This window comes from Chiloscyllium punctatum, chromosome 3 (assembly GCF_047496795.1).
Source record: "Chiloscyllium punctatum isolate Juve2018m chromosome 3, sChiPun1.3, whole genome shotgun sequence".
NCBI classification, from domain to species: domain Eukaryota; kingdom Metazoa; phylum Chordata; class Chondrichthyes; order Orectolobiformes; family Hemiscylliidae; genus Chiloscyllium; species Chiloscyllium punctatum.
This window is the reverse complement of record NC_092741.1, coordinates 54,190,748-54,214,453: the sequence shown is the minus strand read 5'-3', so window position 1 is coordinate 54,214,453 and position 23,706 is coordinate 54,190,748. Positions and strand designations below refer to the sequence as shown.

General features: G+C 39.3%; 1 protein-coding gene across 2 annotated transcripts in view; it reads right to left on the bottom strand.

Moving 5' to 3' along the window:
• ttk (ttk protein kinase) overlaps nt 1-23,706 on the bottom strand; it is a 47,101-nt gene that overhangs the window by 4,492 nt on the left and 18,903 nt on the right. For both annotated transcript variants that reach the window (XM_072553412.1, XM_072553416.1), the window contains exons 11-21: nt 23,387-23,568; nt 18,480-18,625; nt 18,189-18,360; nt 18,009-18,101; nt 14,994-15,151; nt 9,822-9,973; nt 9,187-9,311; nt 7,503-7,580; nt 6,116-6,292; nt 2,934-3,024; nt 1,143-1,237 (exon numbers count right to left, since the gene is read on the bottom strand). In XM_072553412.1, the coding sequence (XP_072409513.1) occupies nt 1,143-1,237; nt 2,934-3,024; nt 6,116-6,292; nt 7,503-7,580; nt 9,187-9,311; nt 9,822-9,973; nt 14,994-15,151; nt 18,009-18,101; nt 18,189-18,360; nt 18,480-18,625; nt 23,387-23,568 (1,469 nt within the window). The remainder of the gene's footprint in view (nt 1-1,142; nt 1,238-2,933; nt 3,025-6,115; nt 6,293-7,502; nt 7,581-9,186; nt 9,312-9,821; nt 9,974-14,993; nt 15,152-18,008; nt 18,102-18,188; nt 18,361-18,479; nt 18,626-23,386; nt 23,569-23,706) is intronic.

Sequence of the window (23,706 nt, the reverse complement as noted above, 5' to 3'; positions counted from 1 at the left end):
ACAACATTTAAAAGGCATCGGGATAGGTAAATGAATAGGAAGGGTTTGGAGGGATATGGGCCGGGTGCTGGCAAGTGGGACTAGATTGGGTTGGGATATCTGGTCGGCATGGAAGAGTTGGACCGAAGGGTCTGTTTCCGTGCTGTACATCTCTATGACTCTATGTCACCGTCACTTTATAAAAACTACCATATTAATACCCTCCTCTGTTGAGTTGTCTTTACTCTATCTGACCTCCTCTCCCTAGATTTGATCCCTTCCCCTGTTTAATGAAAAACTCTTGCAACTTCCCTAGTTATGTGGCTCACTAAACCACTGATCTCAGCATGGTTTGGGTAGATTATCTGAATAATACAGCCCCCTCATTATCTCCTCTACTACTGCCAATACCCTACAAGTTCAAACTACATCTTCTCAATCAGCCTTTGAACCACATATTCACTTCTCTCACTGAAGTAACAACTACCTCATGTTGACAATGCAGATCTTCTTTCCTCATCCTGCCTTTGTCTTTGGTGCCCATATGGGCAATGGAGACTGGATCCTCCTATTTCACTCTAGAAATCTCCCTAGTCCTGAGCTGGTACCCCAAAAACCCTTGCAGCAGCAAGTAAAGTGCTGATTCCTTGCACCATGCTATCACCCGCTACCACCAAGTTCCTTTTTGCTCGCCTTACTTGAATGGCTAGCTGCATTGGGAGGATGATTTCTCGGGAGGAGATCACAATGAAGGAACCAAGTTTTTTTTAAAAAAGACGTTTCGTTCTGAAAACAGAAGTGAGGAGAACTTATTTTCTTTCGTCGGGCCATTGAATTCTTTGCCACAACAAGCAGTATTCTATAGATTTTTAATTGGCAAGCGAGTTGGGGCATTGGGGGATGGAGGAAGCAGAGGCACGAGGGATAATATGTATGGACATTTCCCATTAGATGTGGCTTTGAAAACTAAAAAGAGAAAAAAAATTCCAGCTGAGCAGATGTTCTTGTAAATGTTTCAAGTAATATGAAACAGTCAGGATAAAGCATTTTATAAACAAACATTTCCCCATCTACAGAAAAACAGCATTTTCTAATTTAGATAAATGTTATAAAACTATTGCGTACAATCCCAAAATTGAAACAAAAGTCAGTATATGACTTACTTTAGTTGCCCTTGTGATGCTGTTTGGAGAATTCAGAGCTACCAGCTGGCTTAAGATGTGATGCATTTCTTTTCTGGATGTCTTGCTGGGTTCAACTACCATGTGAAATAAAATAGTATTTATTGTTACCTCCAACACAAACATTTTCAAAAATTCAGTAAGATAGAGGAACACCATTCTTAAAAAGCTACCCTCAAATACAAATTGAACTCAAATCAGAAACCAGTGTTTGGGAGAAGATTTGTAGCTCGGGTTCTCATTGTTGTGGTTCCGTTCGCCGAGCTGGGAATTTGTGTTGCAGACGTTTCGTCCCCTGTCTAGGTGACATCCTCAGTGCTTGGGAGCCTCCTGTGAAGCGCTTCTGTGATCTTTCCTCTGGCATTTACAGTGGTCTGTCTCTGCCGCTTCCGGTTGTCAGTTCCAGCTGTCCGCTGCAGTAGCCGGTATATTGGGTCCAGGTCAATGTGCTTATTGATTGAACCTTTGGATGAGTGCCATGCCTCTAGGAATACCCTGGCTGTTCTCTGTTTGGCTTGTCCTATAATAGTAGTGTTGTCCCAGTTGAACTCATGTTGCTTGTCATCCGCATGTGTGGCTACTAAGGATAGCTGGTCATGTTGTTCCGTGGCTAGTTGGTGTTCATGGATGCGGACCGTTAGCTGTCTTCCTGTTTGTCCTATGTGGTGTTTTGTGAAGTCCTTGCATGGGATTTTTTAAATTACGTTTGTTTTGCTCATGCTGGGCATGGGGTCCTTCGTCCTGGTGAGTTGTTGTCTGAGAGTGGCTGTTGATTTGTGTGCTGTTATGAGTCCTAGTGGCCGCAGTAGTCTGGCTGTGAGTTCAGAAATGTTTTTGATGTATGGTAGTGTGGCTAGTCCTTTGGGTTGTGGCATGTCCTCATTTCATTGTCTTTCCTTTAGGCATCTATTGATGAAATTGCAGGGGTATCCGTTTTTGGCGAATACATTGTATAGGTGTTCTTCTTCCCCAATATCCTGAAAGAAAGACTTTTCTATTTCAAGGATATATCTAATTCCCTTTTAAAAGTTACCACTGAACCCTCTTCTCTCAATTTTTCAGGTAGTGCTTTGCAAATCGTAATAAGTTTGCTGTTCCCAAATAACTCTACGCTGTATTTTACAAAAAAACAGTTAAGTGTTAGCTCTAGCAAGGTTCTCAGTGATCTTGAGCAGGTTTTCTTGGACTAATCTTCCAAAACTCGCTTCATTATCTAAGCACTATGTTCATGTGGGCCCTCGCTCATCATTTTCTCCCACTGTCCATAGACTGAGGTTCTGGCCTACTGGGGGCCCTGGCAGCACTGCCATCTTTAATGCCCAGCCATGCATCCAGTCAAGCACAAAGCTGACCGGAATGGTTTATTTTAACTGCTATGGTCATGTCGATCAGAGGGTAATCGGCATGCCGTTCTTGCCTGAGCAACATGCCCCGCATTTTAATGACGTAATGAAGGAGAAGGCAGCTAGCTGGAGTGATTATGTTATTTCTCACTCTTTTATGTTGGGAATCATTGATGAATAGTTCCCATTGCACATGTATGCAAATAGGCTTCTTTCCACTCACTAGCAGGAATCGCACCTCACCATTTCAATCCTTATTTGGAAAAAGACACTCTTGCTTTTGATGGTAGGAAGCTATCACTGGCCTTTTCTCAACTTTCTCACAATGCCCATGTCATGCAGGGACTGAAATATTGCCATCCTTTTCTTTTTCTTTGTCAATTATCCTAAAAACCATGTCAACAGCTTATTGCAAGATTAAATGACTTACCTGCCTGTTGCCGAACTTGGAGGTGGACGTAAGGATGATCAAGCAATGCAGTGATCGAAATCCTTTCCTTCGGATTCCTTATCAGGCATTTCTATTGATATAAAAAAAGTTTTGATTCATGTAGATATTTAGTTATATTACATAGTTTAGTTTTCCAATTAAAAGTTAGACATCAAATGCCAATCTCAAAAGACCTGGTGCAATTTAACACCTAGTGCAGTGAATTAAAGAATGACTATAATACTTCTGTTTTGGAGATGCCGATATTGGACTGGGGTGTACAAAGTTAAAAATCCCACAACACCAGGGTTATAGTCCAACAGGTTTAATTGGAAGCACTAGCTTTTGGAGCGCTACTCCTTCATCAGGTGGTTGTGGAAAACACAATTGTAAGACACAGAATTCATAACAAAAGTTTACAGTGTGATGTAACTGAAACTATACATTAAAAAATATCTTGATGGTTTGTTAATTCTCTCATCTGTTAGAATGACCATGTTAGTTTCACTTCTTTCATATGTAAATCACAAAACTTTTTCAAAAGGTTACATTCTCAGTTCCGTACCTCAACCGGGACCTTGGGTTCATGTCACACTACAGGTGACATTGCACTATACACACACACACACACACACGTTTGTGAGGTGAATTTGTACTTTGCTCAAAAACTGCATGAATCCATGAAAGGTTCTGTTAATTCATTTTTTAAGATTAGAATCAGTCTAAACATTATGGTACAGACAGGGGGCTAACACCTTCAACACATTATCTGGGTTGACACCAATTCTTAAAGTTAACCTAAGAATGTAACTTTTAAAAAAAAGTTTTGTGATTTACATATGAAAGATGTGAAACTAACGTGGTCATTCTAACAGATGAGAGACTTAACAATCAAGGTATTTTCAATGTACAGTTTCAGTTACATCACACTGTAAACGTTTGCTATAAATGCTGTGTCTTATAATCTTATACTCCACAACCACCTGATGAAGGAGCGGTGCTCCGAAAGCTAGTGGTTCCAATTAAACCCGTTGGACTATAACTTGGTGTTGTGAGATTTTTAACTTTATAATATTTTTACTTTCTTAATTGATTAAATTACACTATTTAAACATGGAATTTTATTGCAAAATTCAAGAATGTACACATACTGAAGTATGAAGTCAAATTTACTTTTTCCTTTTCTCTCCAGCAAACAGATGAGAATCAAAACCAGATAGTTGCACCTTAGAGCTGCAAGTCTTTACAGCTCAGAAGCAGGCAAACTTATCCATGCTTTGGTGCTGAATCTTTATTAGATTTAAAACAAACATACCACTGCTTAGAATTTCAATAGATTTGTGTCTTCATCTACTTCAAACATTTTTTTACTTATGCTATAACAGATGCAACCATCTCCCCTTTAACTATTGCTAGTGGTACATCATTCCAAGCTTCAAAAACAAATTGCATGATGAAATGCTTCCAAATTACATCCTCGCATTTTGAGAATTCTCTCAAAATAGAATTTTCCTGTTCACCAGGTAAATATCTTCTACTTTAAAAAGCAGTTAAATTTCCACAGTTTCTTATCGATGAATGGAAACCTCACTGTCTCCTCAACTATTCATTCCTCAGGTCTTTTATGGAAAATCTATGCCATAAGCTCTCAATAATTTTGGAGGTTCTTCTAATAATGAGGAATAAAAAACTAAAATACTCAATCACTTTTTGTAGGAGATGGGGAAAGGAACACGATAACATGCAAGCATGTTAGGATTGTTGCTACATGGTGAATAAACAATATGGATTCACTGGTCTGAATAGCCTGTCGTCACTTTGTATTTTCTAAGTGTAAGGCAAACATTTATAAAAGTTCTAAGACTTGGCACTTCAGTTACTAGTCAGAAAATAAGTTGAACTTTCCACCACTTGAGTGTGGTCTCAATTTTCTTTTGCCTGTAAATCCAACTCTGTTAGCCATGGCGCTTTTCATTTGACGGGAAAACAAGTTTGATTACATTTCTAAAGTTTCTCTGCTGTCCTGCTTCTACTTCCACACTTTTCATTATGCTTACTATGACGATGCTGCTCCTTTAACAAGATTATGTTGTCCTTGGGATTTTTCAGGTTGTAGAAGTACAGGTCCTGAAGTGTCTGGAGTTGAACAGTTTTAGAGCCAGTTTGATTATAGCCAACAGATACTGCCGTAGGAAAAAGGCTTTCAAATTTTAAAAAAGACACTTGTACAATGAAAGAAGAGTGGCCAGTAAGCTCAGCTTTTCTCTGATTTAATTTGGGCTTTGGCAGTGTGGCTATTCACTGAAACTTGCTGGACCCAAAGAAGCAGGTCTGATTCTCCCCTCTCTCTGATATCTCTCCTGTAAGACCGTGTGTTTTTGATTTTACCTTTTGTGCCAAGGGGTGTTCAATGGGTATTGTTGCAAGTATTGGGAACAGCAACATTAAGTTGGGATAGTCTGTTGGATCTTCAGATAGGTTACATTATTCGGTATTCTGTTCTCTTGTGCTTCATTCAGTAATTTTATAAGTAAATTCTCTTTTGTATAAAACCACGTGGTTTGCCCAACTGCATCCCTCCTGGAATACCCACATTACAGCTTCTTAAAACAATTAGCAAAGTAAGGGTCTGGGCCACTTCCTTAAAATGTTTTGAGGGAGTCTGGCCTGGTCCATAGGTAAGATTTTCTCCCACTCCAGTATCTTTTCTAACCCATCACATCAAATTCATGGGCTCTAATCCAGATGACTGGATTGCCTGCTGTCAGGCATAAAGATGTTTCCATCTTAGCACTGCTGCCTCACAGCGCCAGAGACCCGGGTTCAGTTCCCGCCTCAGGCGACGCTTCTGTGTGGAGTTTGCACATTCTCTCAGTGTCTGCGTGGGTTTCCTCTGGGTATTCCAGTTTCCTCCCACAATCCAAAAAATGTGCAGGTTAGTTGAATTGGCCATGTTAAATTGCCCGTAGTGTTAGGTGAAGGGGCAAACGTAGGGAATGGGTCTGGGTGGGTTGCGCTTCAGCAGGTCGGTGTGGATTTGTTGGGCCAAAAGGCCTGTTTCCACACTGAGTAATCTAATCTAATCCAATCCCCAACATTTTCTCCTTTACTCAAGTCTGATTTTTGAGAGATTTTAAAATTAAGTGTGGTGTTAAAAAGTTGCTTGGCCGAACATTGCATACCTTCAGTACATCAAGAAGATCTGTTTCTAGAATACTGGGGAACTTTATTTCATAGTTTGGATCTGTAATAGCCTGCAGTTTGGTGATATGGTTTGTAAGGTGCTGAAATGGAGTCTTCCCGTAAGTCATGTAATACAAGATACAGCCAAGGGACCATACATCACTCTTTGGACTGATCTGCAGTAAAAAACACAATGAAATTTTAGGCATTATACAATGTAGTGGCCCAATAATTTTACTATGGCATCAATTAGAAGTGAGATTTCAGAATCCAGCATGTTTTCTGTCAAGTTTTTGGGGAAAAAGAAATTGAGCTTAAATATTCAGTACTTTCTAAATTATTTTTATCTTCAAGTAATGTAGCTTAAAGAATAACACAACATCCAGAATAACAGTGTAGCTTATTAACTATCCCCAGAAAATGACCCAACAGCTATTTCTATTCTACCTTCTGATGAAAGATCTGAAATGTTAACTTTGTTTTTCACTCCACAGATACTTGATTTACTATTTTCAGCATTTAATCCTAATTACCCACACCCTTCAACAAGCATGCTGCTCTGTATAACTTTAAGCCTCATTTCACATCTTGCCCAGGTATGAAATGTTCAGAGCATTTCCATTCATTATCTAAATTTTTATCTTTACTAGATTTAAAGTGAAAATGTGCAGGAAGATGGTACACAAGGCACATTAGTCGGAGTCAGGTAATTACTGAGAATTTACTCAGGACTACTTTCACTCTGATGCAGTAATTTCAACAGGGTAAGAGGAGGTACACCTAAAACACCCAATGCTGTTACTTAATAACTACCCATAATACATTTGTTCCAGATGTCTATTTGTCATTTCTGCTCAGCATCACTATCTTGGCCCATACTCTTTGCTGCTTTCCATCTGCTCACATCACTTTATTTGTTACTGGATATCCCTGTGTTCCAAATGCTGTTAACTGCCACCAAACTGATCTTGTGCTGTTACCTACTGCCATGCTCTCATATCACAAGTTTTTCTATCCCTGGCACCACTTCGTCCTTTCCTGCCCGCCTCCCTTCCACCCCAGCATGTGCACTCTCTAGTTCATGAAATTCCTCCCCCTTTTAACAAACCCACAAAATGCCCCATTACACTAAACTAATCCTCATTGCTTTCCCTGCATTGCTTTCAATCCACTATGACAGACTAGAGTATGCTGTCTGTCAGCATAACCTTCCAATGGTGTCTCCTGTGATATTTCTCAACTCTTATCTGTTCTTTTCTCAAATGGTAAACTGGCAGTTCAATTTCAAAACATTCGGAGGACAACAGATTCCATCAGTAGTGACAATAGAGCAAAATTTCACGTAACCATTTTAATATATAATCACACTGGAGAAAAAGTTCTGACCTTGGACTTCGATCTGTTTTCACCATTAGAAAATGTATCTTTAATCGTCTCAGGGGCCATGAAATTCAATGTGCCGACCTGGGAGACAAATAGGTTAGTATACAGATTGGTACGTGGATCAAGTTTAAAAATATCAGTATATTGTTATCAAAATCTAAAAGTTAATTTTTTGACTTAGAAATTCCTTCCTGTAGCACTAAAAGTGAACTGCATATAACTTGCCACTAACTTCCCTCAAATCAGATTAGTTTTGATTGGAGGTAGAGCTTGTGTTTGTGGCTAAAAGATAGAGCTTGCATACTAATTACAAAAACATCCTATAACCAGATAAAAATTTGTAATGAATTAAAAGAGCACAAATGCTGCTTCTAGCCTCACCAGGTCAGATTGATTTGGAGAGAAGCTCGCACTTGGTTACTATGCATTAAAACGATGAAGGGCTACCTAGAAGTCATTATGATCAATCACCTATTCTAAAGCACAAATATGATAGTAGGTGAAGGCCTCCATCTTCAGATTGACTTCTGACACAGCAGTGTAAAATACTTAAGTCAACAAAACTTCATGAAAAAGCACACAGCTAGTGGCAGCACACTTACTGATTGCTTTAAGGTTACCAGGAGAAAAAAAGAATAAAAGGGAATCGAAAGGGCAACTTTTTTTTAAATAAGAGAGGGTGGTATGCATATGGAATGAGCTGCCAGCAGAAGTGGCTGAGGTGGGAAACAACATTTAGAGTCATAGTTAAAAGGCATTTAGACAGATATATGGATAGGAAAGGTTTATTAGGATATGGGCCAAGTACAGGGAAATGGGATCAGCGTGGAATGAACATTTTGGTCAGCATGGACCAGCATGGACCAGGTACACCTCATCCATGCTCAATTGCACAAAAAAACACCTCTTTCAGGACAAAGAGTCCTACAGCATGGAGACGGGCTCTATGACTAAGACTTAACAAATTTTAGTCAGTCTCTCTCTTTCTGTATGACTCAAATAAATCTTTTGCAATTTTTACATAAAAAGGAAACAAAAAAGCTCAAGGGTCATTTCTAGTGGAATGACTACAAGAATCGAGGCACACATTCTAGAAAGAAAACATATTAGCTAGATCTGCAATACATATTCTAAAAATAAGGATGGTTTGCTATGAAGGTGTAGATTTCTTTTAAACCCTCAGATTTATTGGAAGTAGCTATTTTACACAGTTTTAATTGACACTTCACACGCTCAGAATAATTGAATTACTTTTACTATTTTTGCCAGTTCCGGTCAGATATTCACGAGGAGGGACACTTGGTATTGTGGAAGGATGTTGTTCATGAAGCTACTGCAGCTTAGCTGCATCAGAAGTTTCAATTCCTTGGTTAAAAGAACTTGGCAGTTATGATAAAAGATTGGAATTTTAAGGCTTGCAGAAGGCTTAGTTCTCACTTATAACCAAAATAAATATTGTTGTAACCACTGGATTTATTCTAGCCAAAATAAATTACTTTTAGTGGTTAATGTAAGCTCACGAATTGTATGTCCCAATAGCATACAGCCTGTATTATTTACTTAGTCTGTTTTTCTCAACAAACCAAAAATCTAACTATGGATAAAGATTCTTTTAACATCAGAAGCTTGATCAAACAATTTAGATTTTTTTCTGAAGTCAGTATAACACAACACATCTTTCACTCACCAAAGCATCTTTACTTATACTGGTTACATCTGGCTGTATCTCATTAGCAATACCAAAATCTATCAATTTCAGCATTCCATCAACCACCAAAAAATTGGCTGGTTTCAAATCACTGTGAATAATGCCTAAGAAAAAAAAAGATATCCATTATGCTTTCTCATGGAATAGGAAAAAATTGCAAAGACTACATATTCCTAACATTCAATACATTTGTAATATAAGATAAATAAAATATAGCCTTGACTAAATGCAAATCAAATGATGTTGGTCATTGGTTGGTAATAATCTTCAACAAATTAATATTCATTCAGTAGTGTATTTTTGTACAATTGAGAAATTCCCAAGAGGATTTACTTATTGTTGGAGCTATGTCTTGTTTTGCACTTGAAAGGCTCAGATTTCTTCGTGGCTGTAGTCAGGAAAATATTTTCAGTTGGGTTTCTCACATCTTAGTTCAGTGGTAATGAAAATGATATAATCAGGTCCACCTCATCCATGCTCAATTGCACAAAAAAACACCCCTTTCAGCTCATACATGAAAAGCAGCCATTTAGGTGTGATAACAACATTATTAGCATTTTCAACATTTTTCAAAAGTTGATTCATTTCAATTAAAAATAGTATTAAGTACTTACCATGCTGATGAATTGTGTGAACAGCTTCCAACATGTTTTCCCAGTACAATTTGCGCTCTAGTGGCTTGATAATCTTTTTCCTTCGTAGCAGTGTGTTTAAATCTACATTTCCCAATTCCATTACCATGTAGATATAATTTTCTGTGATCTCACTGAAAAAAAATTATAGAGCCATATTATCTGAAGGCATTGCATACAAAATATTAAATGGTGTTAGCTTCACATACACACTATCTGATTGATATATTTTCAGTTTTTAATTTAAGAGGACACCTGACATTTGCAGTTTTTTTAATGAGAAGGCAGTGTTTGTCTTTGCTGTAGAGAGATCCTGGAGTACCAGGCTTTCTTAATAGAGAAGTAAAACATTTAGAATACGGTGTCCAGTTTTGGGCCCCACACGTCAGGAAGGACATACTGGCACTGGAACGCGTCCAGCGGAGATTCACATGGATGATCCCTGGAATGGTAGGCCTAACATACGATGAACGGCTGAGGATCCTGAGATTGTATTCATTAGAAGGTTGAGGGGAGATCTAATAGAAACTTACAAGGCAATGCATGGCTTAGAAAGAGTGGATGTTGGGAATCTGTTTCTGTCAGGCAGGGAGACTAGGACCCATGGGCACAGCCTTAGAAATAGCAGGGGTCAATTTAAAACAGAAATGAGGAGACATTTCTTCAGTCAGAGTATGGTGGGCATGTAGAATTCATTGCCACGGAGCGCAGTGGAGGCCGGGACGTTAAATATCTTCAAGGCAGAGACTGATAAATTCTTGATCTTGCAAGAAATTAAGGGATACGGGCAGAGTGCGGGTAAGTGGTGTTGAAATGCCCTCAGCTATAATAGAATGTCGGAGTGGATTCGATGGGTCGAATGGCCTTACTTACACTCTTATATCTTATGGCCTTAAACACCTCTTGGCATAATTAAGTCCAGTCAAATGTAACAGATGTCTATATTAGTCATGTTAAGTTAAACAATTACAAAAAGTTAAACAGTTGGCCATGAATGAGAGAGTGAATTTATGGATGGGCAATGAATTCCTCAAAACTAGTGCCTAGAATTCTTTTGAAACTCTCCCACTCTATGAGCTTGTCAAAGAGGAGGAAGCAACGGTAGGAAAATGGGGTTGAGGAATGTATTAGACAAGATCTAATTCCCCATAACACAACATATAACTGGTCAAATCTATCAAAACCTATAACCCAAAACGTCAGGGAGAGAACAATTCCTGTCCCATGGCAAAACAGCTACAGAAATCTCAAAGTTATAAAAAAAGGACAAACTTCCTTTCCAAAGCGTGCTTAAATGACACTGAAGTCAGTGGAGTAGTGGACAGTTTGGAAGAATGTTACAGGTTGCAGGGGGACTTGAATAAACTACAGAATTGGTCTGAGAGATGGCAAATGGAGTTCAATGCAGCTAAATGTGAGGTGAAGCACTTTGGGAAGAATAACAGGAAGGCAGAGTTCTGGGTCAATGGAAAGATTCTTGGTAGCGTGGATGTGTAGAGGGATCTTGGAGTCCATGTCCGTGGATCCCTGAAAGTTGCCACCCAGGTTGATAGTGCTGTTAAGGCGGCATACGGTGTGTTAGGTTTCATTGGTAGAGGGATTGAGTTCCAGAGTCGCAATATCATGCTGCAATTACACAAAACGCTAGTGCGCCTGTACTTGGAATATTGTGTACAGTTCTGGTTGCCATATTCCGGGAAGGATGTGGAAGCATTGGAAAAGGTGCAGAGGAGATTTACCAGGATGTTGCCTGGTCTGGAGGGAAAGTCTTATAAGGAAATGCTGAGAGACTTAAGTCTGTTCTCATTGGAAAGAAGGCTAAGAGGGGATTTTACAGAGACATAAAAGATGATCAGAGGATTAGATAGGGTAGACAGTGAAAGTCTTTTTCCTAGGATGATGATGTCAGCTTGTACGAGGGGCCATAACTACAAATTGAGGGGTGATAGATTTAAGACAAATGTCAGAGGCAGGTTCTTTACTCAGAGTGGTAAGGGCATGGAATGCCCTACCTGCCAACGTAGTTAATTCAGCCACACTAGGGAGATTTAAACTATCCTTGGATAAGCACATGCATAATGATGGGATAGTGTAGGGGGACGAGCTGAGAATAGTTCACAGGTTGGAACAACATCGAGGGCCGAAGGCCCTGTTCTGCGCTGCATTGTTCTATGTTCTTTGGAGACTGAAACCATTGAGAACATTGTGTTGCACGGTACAGAAGTTGAGGGAAGATATGCTGGTGAAACAGGATGGAGTTGGGGGAGAAAAACTTTAAGGAAAAGCACGGGTTGCTTGAAAGTGCCAGAGGAAATGGAAAGTTTGAACCAGTAATCATGTTACACCATTGTTTTAGGTCTCAGTTGATATGTATTATAACTCCATTTACCTGTCATTGCTCTATATCCTTTGGTATCCTTGAATTTTAAAAATAAGTGAACAGAAATTATAATGCTAAAAATCTCAGAGATCAAGATTCAAGAGACATTTTAGATCAATTGGTGGAGGCATTGGAAGGGAGTTGATTAATAATATTTGTACCTATTAGTAGAATTTGCTGTCTGAAAGGATAGTAGAGGTAAAACTATTATCACATTTTAAAAATTACTTCAATGTGCTCTTGAAATGCAGTAACCTAAAAGATTATGACCAAGAGCTGGAAAGTGGAATTAAGTTGGATAGATTTCAGACATAATGGGCTGAATGGTTTCCTACATTATGTAAATTTCTATGATTATATGATTCCCTTGAGGGATACAAGAGTGAATCCTATTACGCCAAGATAAATTAATGCAACAGAGATGAGGTTTTTCATCAAGTAGCTCAGTAATATACAAGGGAAGAGGTATAAACTGACATTTGCAAACTTCATTGCAGTTTAAATATTAAGAGAACCTCAGAGTACAACGGCACCTTGATGAGATGGGCTAATGGGCCGAGGAATGGTTGATGGAGTTTAATATAGATAAATGTAAGGTGTTGCATGTTGGTAAGGAAAACAGCATACTTGTTTGAAATGGGGATAGCCATAGAAGACCCCTGCACTAACAGCCTACCTCTCTTACCTTTCTTGGAGTTAACCCATCTATGTGACTGTATCTGCAACTTTTCCCCCTTCCTCTCACTGCCATCCATCACATCACCTTGCTCTTGTAAATTCCTCATTGGAGAGAGAGTTAGAGGCAACCGATTCAGTTGATCTGATAGGATGCGCAACCAACAACATTTATTGCAGATATAATCCTCAGTAACCCATTAACTCTCCCTAAACTCCCACATCCGACAAGAAGAGTATATCACTCTGCGAAAGGCCATTTTTGCTTCTTCCAATCTACAGACCCAGAAACAAGCACTGTCTTATTCCTCTACAAAATACTGCTCCAGGTTAAATTAATACTTATGGCTTTTTTTTAAGCTTAATCAAGAGACATATCCTAATGTAACATATAATCAAGAAAGAACCCACGCTAGTCACTACTACAAACTTACTATAAGGCCACACTTGTTCACTACTCTGTTTCTGTGCTGTGACCATTCCCAGACAGGTTCTTCCAAGATCAGCTGTGAATTTCACTGTTTGTTAATTTCCCAGACATACTCCATTGGCCAGTGATACATGAATTCAAACAGCAAAGGCAGTAACTGTGCACATTCACTATTCTATGGGTTTCTTTTTCTCTCTCTCTCTCTCTCTCTCTCTCTCCTGCACTGACCTCACCAATGTGCTTCCTTTGTCTGTTCTCACCCTTTTAAAAGTGCTGCTGTTTTGACATTTTTCCCTCCAAAGTTCCAAAACAATGCAACAGCATATAAAACAGTAATTGCTGCTCCTAGAATTCCAGGAAATCACCTCCAACACCTAAAATACCTTAAAAAAAGGAGCAGCTGTTACAGCCAGAAAGCTTTCCTGTCCTCCAACTTGGATTTTCTGTCCTGGATTTTTTCTAAAAAATGAAGAGAGGTTGAGACAGAGGTGTCGAGCAGATGTTTCCACCCAAAAAAGTAAACAGCTTGGGATTTTTTTTTTAAACAAAGAAAGGTTGGAACAAAAGACGTGGTATGAAGGGATAGGGTCAAGCTCCCATAGAGCTATGATTTTAGTTTAACTTTCAGTAGCTCTTAGCTGCTACACATTTCTCCCTGCTATGACAAAACATTAGAGTTCTCTTGCTCTCTCACTCAGTTTTTTTGATGTTCTTTCTTCATGCACTGGAGAATTGCATGGGAGGCAATCTATTTTACTAAACATTTGCCTTGGCAAAGGATGTACTTATGAGATGTTACTATACTGGAACAGTTGGTGTTTAGTAGTTAAATAATCTTTTATTCTGTTAAGTTTTCCAGAGTTAAATTATTCCAATTCTTCTTTATTTTCTTTGCATTTTTAACTATAGTGTAAGAATAAAGTAAGTTTTGCTTCAAGTTCAGTACTTTGACCAATCAAATTGCATCCAAAACACATGCCTTATATTTGCCCTTTAAAACGAGGAAAAGTTAGGGTCTGTGGTATCTTCTTAATGTATTTTGAGGGGCTTGGTCTGCTGCATAACAATGGTGAAGACAACGCTTGGCTCGCTTGCCTTCATTGGTCAAAACATTGAGTATAGGTTTTGGGGGTGTTATGTTGTGACTGTACAGGACATTGGTTAGGCCACTTTTAGAATACTGCATACAATTCTGATTGCCCTTCTAATCAGAAGAATGTTGTTAAACTAGAGCGGGTGCAGCAAAGATTTACAAGGATGCTGCCGGAACTGGAGTGTTTGAATAGGCTGGTGCTTCTTTCCCTGGAGCATCACAGGCAGAGGGTGATCTTACAGAGGATTTTAAAATAATGACGGCATGGATAGGGTGAATAACTAAGATCTTTTTCCTGGGGAGGGAGATTGTCCAAAACGAGAGGACATATATTTAAGGTGAAGGGGGTATGGAACAATCTGCCAGAGGAAGTGGTAGAGATGAGTACAATTACAACATTGAAAAGGCATCTGGATGGATACCTGAATAGGAAAGGTTTAGCGGGATGGGAGGCAACATTTGGTCAAGCATGTTCTTGGCTCCAATATCAAGAATATTGAGATACAGCAACATTAATTCATGTTAATCAAGTAGTTAGTCACTAAGGGAAATCGAGTAACCTGGTTAAAAACTTACTAGTCAAAAAGCCTGATTATCTTGTCACTGTGTTGCTGCAGACGTTTCAAGTATTCAATTTCGCCTTTGTAACCTGCAACTGCAAACTCATCTGCATCCTGCAGATTAACTTGCTTAACAGCATACAATTGTTTCTTCTGGTCAAGTACTTGGAATACCTGGTGAAAAGAGAACACATTACTTTTAGATACAAATATTTGTCATTGTTCTAATTAAACTCTTTTCTATCCATGCTCAAATTCAAGGAGAAAGAGTGCAGTGGTAGTATCCAAACTACTGGGGTGGATTCAATCCCCAGCTGCCTCAGATAACACATCCAAACTGGGAAGGATTTAGACATGTTGAAAAAGTTCAGTCCACCTGCCATTCAATTTCCTTTGCCTTCTCATTACACAGCATATGTATGGATGTGTAGGATGGAGAGATAGAAAATAATGAAACATTAACTAGGTTTTGTTTTTTTAAAAAAATAAGAATCTCTTGCATTACTCAAATGGTACTACCTGATCAGGAAAGATACAAGTTTGCTTCTTTTTAAAAATATGGAAAAAATATTCTATATGTATTCAGAAAGGCAAGGACTGATTAGGAATAGTCAACATGGCTTTACGTGTGGGAAATCATGTCTCACAAACTTGATTGTTACATCTTCAAAAAGACTCAAAGAGGATTGATGAGGGCAGAGTGGTAGATGTGATCTATATGGACTTCAATAGGCATTTGACAAGGTTCTCCATTGGAGACTGGTGAGCAAGATTAAATCTCATGGAATACAGAACTGGCTCAAAGGTAGGAGACAGAGGGTGGTGGTGGAGGGTTGTTTTTCAGACTGGAGGCCTGTGACCAGTGGAGTGCCACGAGGATCGGTGCTGGGTCCACTACTTTTCATCATTTATATAAATGATTTGGATGGAAACATAAGAAGTGTAGTTAGTAAGTTTGCAGATGACACCAAAATTGGAGGTGTAGTGGATAGCAAAGAAATTTACCTCAGATTACAACAGGATCTTGACCAAATGGACCAATGGGCAGAGGAGTGGCAGATGGAGTTTAATTTAGATGAATGTGAGGTGCTACAGTTTGGGAAAGCAAATCTTAGCAGGACTTATACACATAATGGGAAGGTCCTAGAGAGTGTTGCTGAACAGAGAGACCTTGGAGTGCAGGTTCATAGCTCTTTGAAAGTGGAATCATAGGTAGATTGGATAATAAAGAAGGTATTTGCTATGCTTTCATTTATTGGTCAGAATATTGAATACAGGAGTTGGGAGGTCATATTGTGGTTGTACAGGATATTGGTTAGGCCACTGTTGGAATATTGCATGCAACTCTGATCTCCTTCCTATCGGAAAGATGTTGTGAAACTTGAAAGGGTTCAGAAACAATTTACAAGGATGTTGCCAGGGTTGGAGGATTTGATCTATAGGGAGAGGTTGAATAGGCTAGGGCTGTTTTCCCTGGAGCGTCGGAGGCTGAGGGGTGACCTTGTAGAGGTTTATAAAATCATTAGGGGCATGGATAGCATAAATAGACAAAGTCTTTTCCCTGAGTTGGGGGAGTCCAGAACTAGACAGCATAGGTTGAGGGGGAGAAGGGAAAGATATAAAAAAGACCCAAGAGGCAACGTTTTCACTCAGAGGGTAGTGCGTGTATGGAATGAGCTGCCAGAGGAAGTGGTGGAGGCTGGTACAATTGCAACATTTAAAAGGCATCTGGATGGGTATGTGAATAGGACGTGTTTGGAGGAATCGGGCCAGGGGCTGGCAGGTGGGACTAGATTGGGTTGGAATATCTGGTCGGCGTGGACGAGTTGGACCAAAGGGCCTGTTTCCATGCTGTACATCTCTATGATTCTATGACTCTAATCAGAAAGGGCTTTAACTTCATTTCGGCCTTGGCTGTTCAATGTAAGATCAGGGAACAAAGCAAGCACAAGCAGTCTAAAAATAGAGAGGCACAGAACTACACCATTAGTGTGATTGTTTAATCACAAACTATTCTGCCAGCCCATAATATTTTTCAAACATTTGCTTTCTTATGAGTCATTTGTTGTTACCAGATGTTTGATTGAATATTTTGAACAACAATAATTTGAATTCATATAGTACTTTTGACATAGGAAAAGATTTACCAAAGAATCTAAGGTGTTGCAATCAGACAAAAAAATGGGTTGATACAGATTAGGTACTTGAGACTGGGGTAGAGTGGTCAAGCTGGTGATGTAAAACAAAAATCAACAAGACTGATTTTTAAAAGGAACTCATAAGTGGGGGTGGGGAGAGTGAGAGAGCAAAAGAGAAGTTTATCAAGCATATTCTAAAGCATGGAACAGAAGCTGCACAGCTAAGACATTGTCCAAGATATTTGTTGAATCAATGCACAAGATCTGAAGTCGATCTTCAGGATCCAAAAACAATTATTCTAGGACACATTCCATCCTTTCCAAGTAACTTGTCTGTTTTAAGAACTACAATTATTTAAATATCTCCCTTTATGTAATTTTAAACAATTCACTGTCGCTACTGCAAGTTCATTTATTCCTACATTTGCAGGGAGTATTAAAATGGTAACTAAGGTAAACCTACTGTGAAAGTAATCATGGAGAGAATGGTCCCAAAACCCGATTCCAGCAGTAAATTAGCTGTTCAATTATTCCATAGCTTTTACTGCCCCTGCAATGAGTGTTTAATCCATGCTTTGGTCACTCTGAAGAGAAAGCTTTCATTATTGGCCCTAATCCGACTTTTAATTATTTTGAATTTACGTTCTTAAACTCCTTTTGGAATTTAATAATTGTTATCTAGGTTTACCTTTCCCCTGCAGTTTCTTTTGAAGAAAAACCCATAGAATTTCACCTTCATAAATGTTACAAGATTTAACTTAATTTGTAACAAGTTCTTCAATTTGAGTTTACGGTTTTGTGCTGCTTAAAAGATTTTCCATACTTTGTATTATTCCTAATAATTGGTTTCAAATAACAATTCATAATGAAGGAATTAAATGTCATAGTATTACCTTACTTGATCCTCCGGTTCCAAGCAATTTTATTACAGAATAGACTCTCTCCTTAATCATGATAGTTTCATTGGCAGCAAAAGTACCTGGAATCTAAAAATAGATTAAACTTAATGTTCAAATTCATAACATGCCTAAAACGGTTATGTTGTATTAAAATTTCAAGTTGGAATCAATTACCCCCAATTGTGGCAGAAGCTGCGAAGATCCATATTGTTGGAGCTGATTGTAATGCTGTTGTGGTGTTGCTGGAGTAGGTGGAAAACTGGTGTGAAATTGGGAAGCGGATATAAAATTGTGTGGAGTTGAAACCTGCATCAGTACAGATTTGTTCACAACTGGAGTCTGTGAACTTGCAAAGAAAAAGTACTCAAATAGTTTCAAGATTACATTCAAGAAAACGATAACAAAATACTTTAAAGAAGGGATAACATATTTCTTAAATGAGTCTTCAATAGAAATGATTATTACCTGCATGTGGAGTGATTAGACATCTTGGTGCTAGGTGTCTGACAAGTAGATGTTATTGGAACTGCACTTTTACTAACACTAGTAGTGGATGGAATTTTCTTTGGAGCAAGCATCGCACCAGCCTTATTAAATATTGGTACATGAGCCTGTATGAACAAAATAACACTATCAAAGAATGAAAAATAGCTGATCCAGAATTCATGTAGCCTAAATGGGATTGTGACATTTACAACGCCATGCATACTCATGAAACTATTTTTAGCACCAGGAGAACTGGGAGAGAGAAGCTACTGGACAACAAAACCCAACTTTCACTGGTGGTCCAGTTAAGTTTAGATTATGACTATTAACAAACATTTGAATTTGATTGTGACTAGTAGGAGTGGCTCAATCTCAACAGAAAGGATGGAGAGATTTTAATTATTAGTGTTTTTGATATCACAGAATTGTTATATAATGCAATAGTTGGCCATTGAGCCGATCGTGTCCACAAGGCTTTGAGCATTTTAACTAAGTGGCAATTTCCAAGATTTACATAAGAATTAAGCAATTCAATCCCTTGAGTCTGTTTTGCCATTTGATATGATTATAGCTGATGTCCTCTTAGTCTCAATTCCACCTTCCTGCTTTGCTCAATAACTCTTCAACTCATTTAACTTCTCCTTAAATTAGAGAAGGAGGAGGGATGATCTTATCGAAGTACATAAAACTGGGCGGCACGGTGGCACAGTGGTTAGCACTGCTGCCTCACAGCGCCAGAGACCTGGGTTCAATTCCCGCCTCAGGTGACTGACTGTGTGGAGTTTGCACGTTTTAGATTAGATTAGATTAGATTACTTACAGTGTGGAAACAGGCCCTTCGGCCCAACAAGTCCACACCGCCCCGCCGAAGCGTAACCCACCCATACCCCTACATCTACATCTACATCTACCCCTTACCTAACACTACGGGCAATTTAGCATGGCCAATTCACCTGACCTGCACATCTTTTGGACTGTGGGAGGAAACCGGAGCACCCGGAGGAAACCCACGCAGACACGGGGAGAACATGCAAACTCCACACAGTCAGTCGCCTGAGGCGGGAATTGAACCCGGGTCTCTGGCGCTGTGTGGCAGCAGTGCTAACCACTGTGCCACCGTGCCGCCCGTGCCGTTCTCCCAGTGTCTGCGTGGGTTTCCTCCGGGTGCTCCGGTTTCCTCCCACAGTCCAAAGATGTGCAGGTCAGGTGAATTGGCCATGCTAAATTGCCCGTAGTGTTAGGTAAAGGGGTAAATGTACGGGAATGGGTGGGGTGGACTTGTTGGGCCGAAGGGCCTGTTTCCACACTGCAAGTAATCTAATCTAAACGTCCAGCATCCACACACGCTGGCTGGTGAATTCTAGATTTACAACCTATTTACAGAAGTAGTTTCTCCTCACCTATGTTTTAGATCTGCTACCCCACAGCGTCTCATTCTAGATTGTACCACGAGGAAACATCCTTTCCACATTGCTAAAGGAATTGACATCTTCTATATCTCAGTTAGATAACCTCTCATTCTTCGAAACACCAGAAAGCATAGACCTAAATTGCTCAATGTCTCTTCATAAGACAAACCCACTCATCTCAGGAATCAATCTCAAGTACCTCCTCTCAATTGTCTCCAATACAACCACATCCCCCCTCAAGTGTGGGCAGCATGGTGGCTCAATTGTTAGCATTGCTTTCTCAACACCAGGGGCCCAAATTAGATTCCATCTTCGGACAACTGTGTTTGCACATTCTCCCTGTGCCTGCATGGGTTTCCTTCAGGTGCTCCTGTTTCTTCCCACAGTCCAAAAATGCATAGGTAAGGTGAATTGGCCATAGCATCCACGGAAGTGGAGTCTACGTGGATTAGCAATGGGAAAGGCAAAGTTGCAGGAATAGAGGGCAGGGGGAGGGGATGACTCTGGGTGGGATGCTGTTCTGAGGATTGGAGTGGACTCAATGGGCCAAATGGGCTGTTTCCACACTGTAGGGATTCTAAGGGGAGAAACATTATACCCACTATTCCAGGTGGGGTCTCACTAATGTGTTGCATAATGTCAGCAGCATTTCCCCACTTTTATACTTTATTCCTTTAGCACTAAATGCCAAAATTCCATTTGCCTGCCTTAACATCTGCTGAACCTGCAGAATAGTTTTCTACAATTCATGCATGAGGACACCAAAGCACTTTGAACTTTCCCTTCATTTAGATGAGTTGCCATTGTATTCCTCTGATCAAATGGATAATCTCACACTTATTGCACCTCTCATCATATCTACATCATACCCTTGCACATTACTTCTACTGAAAAAAAATCATCCAATGTCCTCTTGAATAGCTCAATTGAACATACCTTCACCACTCTTCCAGGCAGCTCTCACCTCACATTTACTTATTTTACAAATTATTTTCAAATATTGACATTTCAAAGAGTTAGAAAAATACAATTTGACCGGAAACTAGCAATTGAGAATTCTGGTCAGCAACGGCCGAACAGGCATACATTTGACTGTGAGTATAAACTATAAAGTTCCTTCTACGAAGTGGCTCTGTATATACAGTGTATCATTGTATTCAAAGTAAAGTTACCTCACTTAAAAGGTATCCCTTCTGGGTTAAATGGAATAACTGACTTTAAAATGAAAACAATGAAAAATATGGCCATGGAGGTAAATGCTAAAGAAGCAAGACGGATTTAATATCACCACCGTCAAGTTTCCCTCCAAACCATGACTCATCCTGATCTGGATATATATCACTATCTCTTCACTGTCACTGGGTCAAAATCTTGGAATTCCCTCCCTAATGGCATTGTGAGTCAACCAACAGTAGGTGGACTGCAGCAGTTCAAGGAGGCAGCTCAGCACCACCTTCTCAAAGACAATAAACGCTGGCCAGCCAGCAATGCTCATGTCCACAAATGAATATAAAAACCAGGATTGTAAAGAGCTACCAGTGATTTAAAAAATTGTAACTGCATTTAGAAAGAAATAGAAACAAACCAGGATGAGAAGCAGGCCATTCGGTCCTTTCAACTTACTCTACCATATGATCATAGCTGACTCTCTATTTCAGTGCTATATCCCATTTTCTCCCAATATCACTTGATGCCATTAAAATATAAAATATCTATCACTTTCTTGAAAACACATTCAGTGACTTGTCCTTCACAACCTTCTGTCATTGAGAATTCTAAATAGTTTACTACCCTTTGAGTCAATAAACTTCAGTCCTATGGGTCTACCCCATATTCCAAGACTTTGTCCCCTAGTGTTAGGTTCCCCAATCAGGGAAAACCTCTTCCTTACATCCAGGTTGTCCTGTTGTACTAGAATTGTATACACATCAACAGATCCTTTGTCACTCTGATGAGAGCAGGGTCAGTCAAATCAAATTCTCAACATACAACAGTCCGGCCACCCCAAGTATCAGTCTCAAACTTCCACTACACTCACCCAGTGGGAAGTATATCCTTTCTTTGGTAGGAGACCAAAAACTGCACAATGCTTCAGATGGGAAATGAAATGTAAGTTAATTGGAAGTTTAATATACTAAGACAAAGAAAGGCACAAGGAAGAATAGAGCCACTTAAAGCAAGATCACCTTGCAAGAGCATGACAAGGGGAGTTTTGGCTTCTATTAATGTGAGACTGATTCACTTAGTAAAGGATTAAAGAGGATATGGAAGGGAGTGTCCTTAATGAACTTAAGAAATTTCTCATCTCAACTCCTAAAGATTTACCCCTTACCTTTAAACTATGATCCCTGGTTCTTGACTCTCCCATCATCAGGAACATCCTTCCTGCATCTAACCTGTCTAGGTCCTGTTAGAATTTTGTTAGGTTTCTACAAGATCCCCGCTCATTCTTCCAATCTCCTTCAAATGCACCACTAACTGACTCAATCTCTCCTCATGTGTCAGTCCTGGCATCCAGCAACTAATTTGATAAACCTTCACTGCATTCTGTGTACGGAAAGAACATCTTTCTACAGACAAGGAGACCAAAACTGTACACAATATTCCAGATGTGGCCTCAATGCCCAGTATAATTACAGCAAGGCATTCCTGTTCCTGTACTCAAAATGAAGGCCAACATATACAGTGTCTTCTTTACTGCCTGCAGCACCTATTGCACTAACTTGCAGCAACTGGTGCATCAGGACACCCAGGTCTCATTGAGCATATCCTCTCTCAACTTCAGCCATTCAAATAATAATCTCTCTTCCTTATTTTGGTAGCAAAATAAAGAATCTCATTTGTGCACATTATACTGCCAATTACTGCATTATCCACTAAGCCTATACAAATCACACAGTGGCATCTCTGCACCCTCCTCACAACTCACTTTTCAACCCAGCTATGTGTCATCTGCAAGTTTGAGATATTACATTTATTTCACTCATCTAAATTATTAACATATATAGCTGGGATCCTGGTTACTATTTTTCATTAAAGTTGTGACAAAGGAGCTTGACAGATATGAAACAATGATTGCACAGTGTCAAGACCAGGAGTCTTAAATACAATTCAACAGAAAAGAAATATACTGTACAGAAGGTTAGAGCTGGTGCAAATACTTTATAATAAATCTCTAAAAGCTGACAATAGAACTCAGTGATGTTACAGGCATTGTCATCTTGGGAGACTCTTGCACAACATTCCAGTAGTTAATTTTGAAAATTCATCTGTTTAATGATCTCATAAATGGTCTTGGACTTAGTGTCACAAACACAGATGCCTATATTTCCAGATGACAAAACTAATCAAGGTGGTTGATTTTTGCAGGGAAAACAACAAGAGGATTGGTATGTTCATGAGTATTCAGTAGAGGTGAAATTTTAGTTACAATGTAGAGGAATACTTCAAAAATATCACTTGAGAAAAGAACGTTACCTCAGGCGAAATGTGAGCAAAAGCACCTTCTAATACTTCTTTTCCTTTGACAGCTTCTGCGGTAAAACAATTTGGTTTCTTCATCATATCAACAGTACGAGTCTTGGATTCCTTTAAGCTGTTTTTCTTCAGGTTAGCAGATTTTAGTTCACAATTGTCTTGGTTAATATAATCAGGAACAGCTGCAAGACAAAAAGGTTAAATTTCTTACCTTCATCTTTATTCAAAGATTGCTAGGTGATTGGGAAAGAGACTAATGAAAGCAGTTCAGTAGAAAATGGAAAATGAAAAAGCTGAGAGTGGTGCTGGAAAAGTACAGC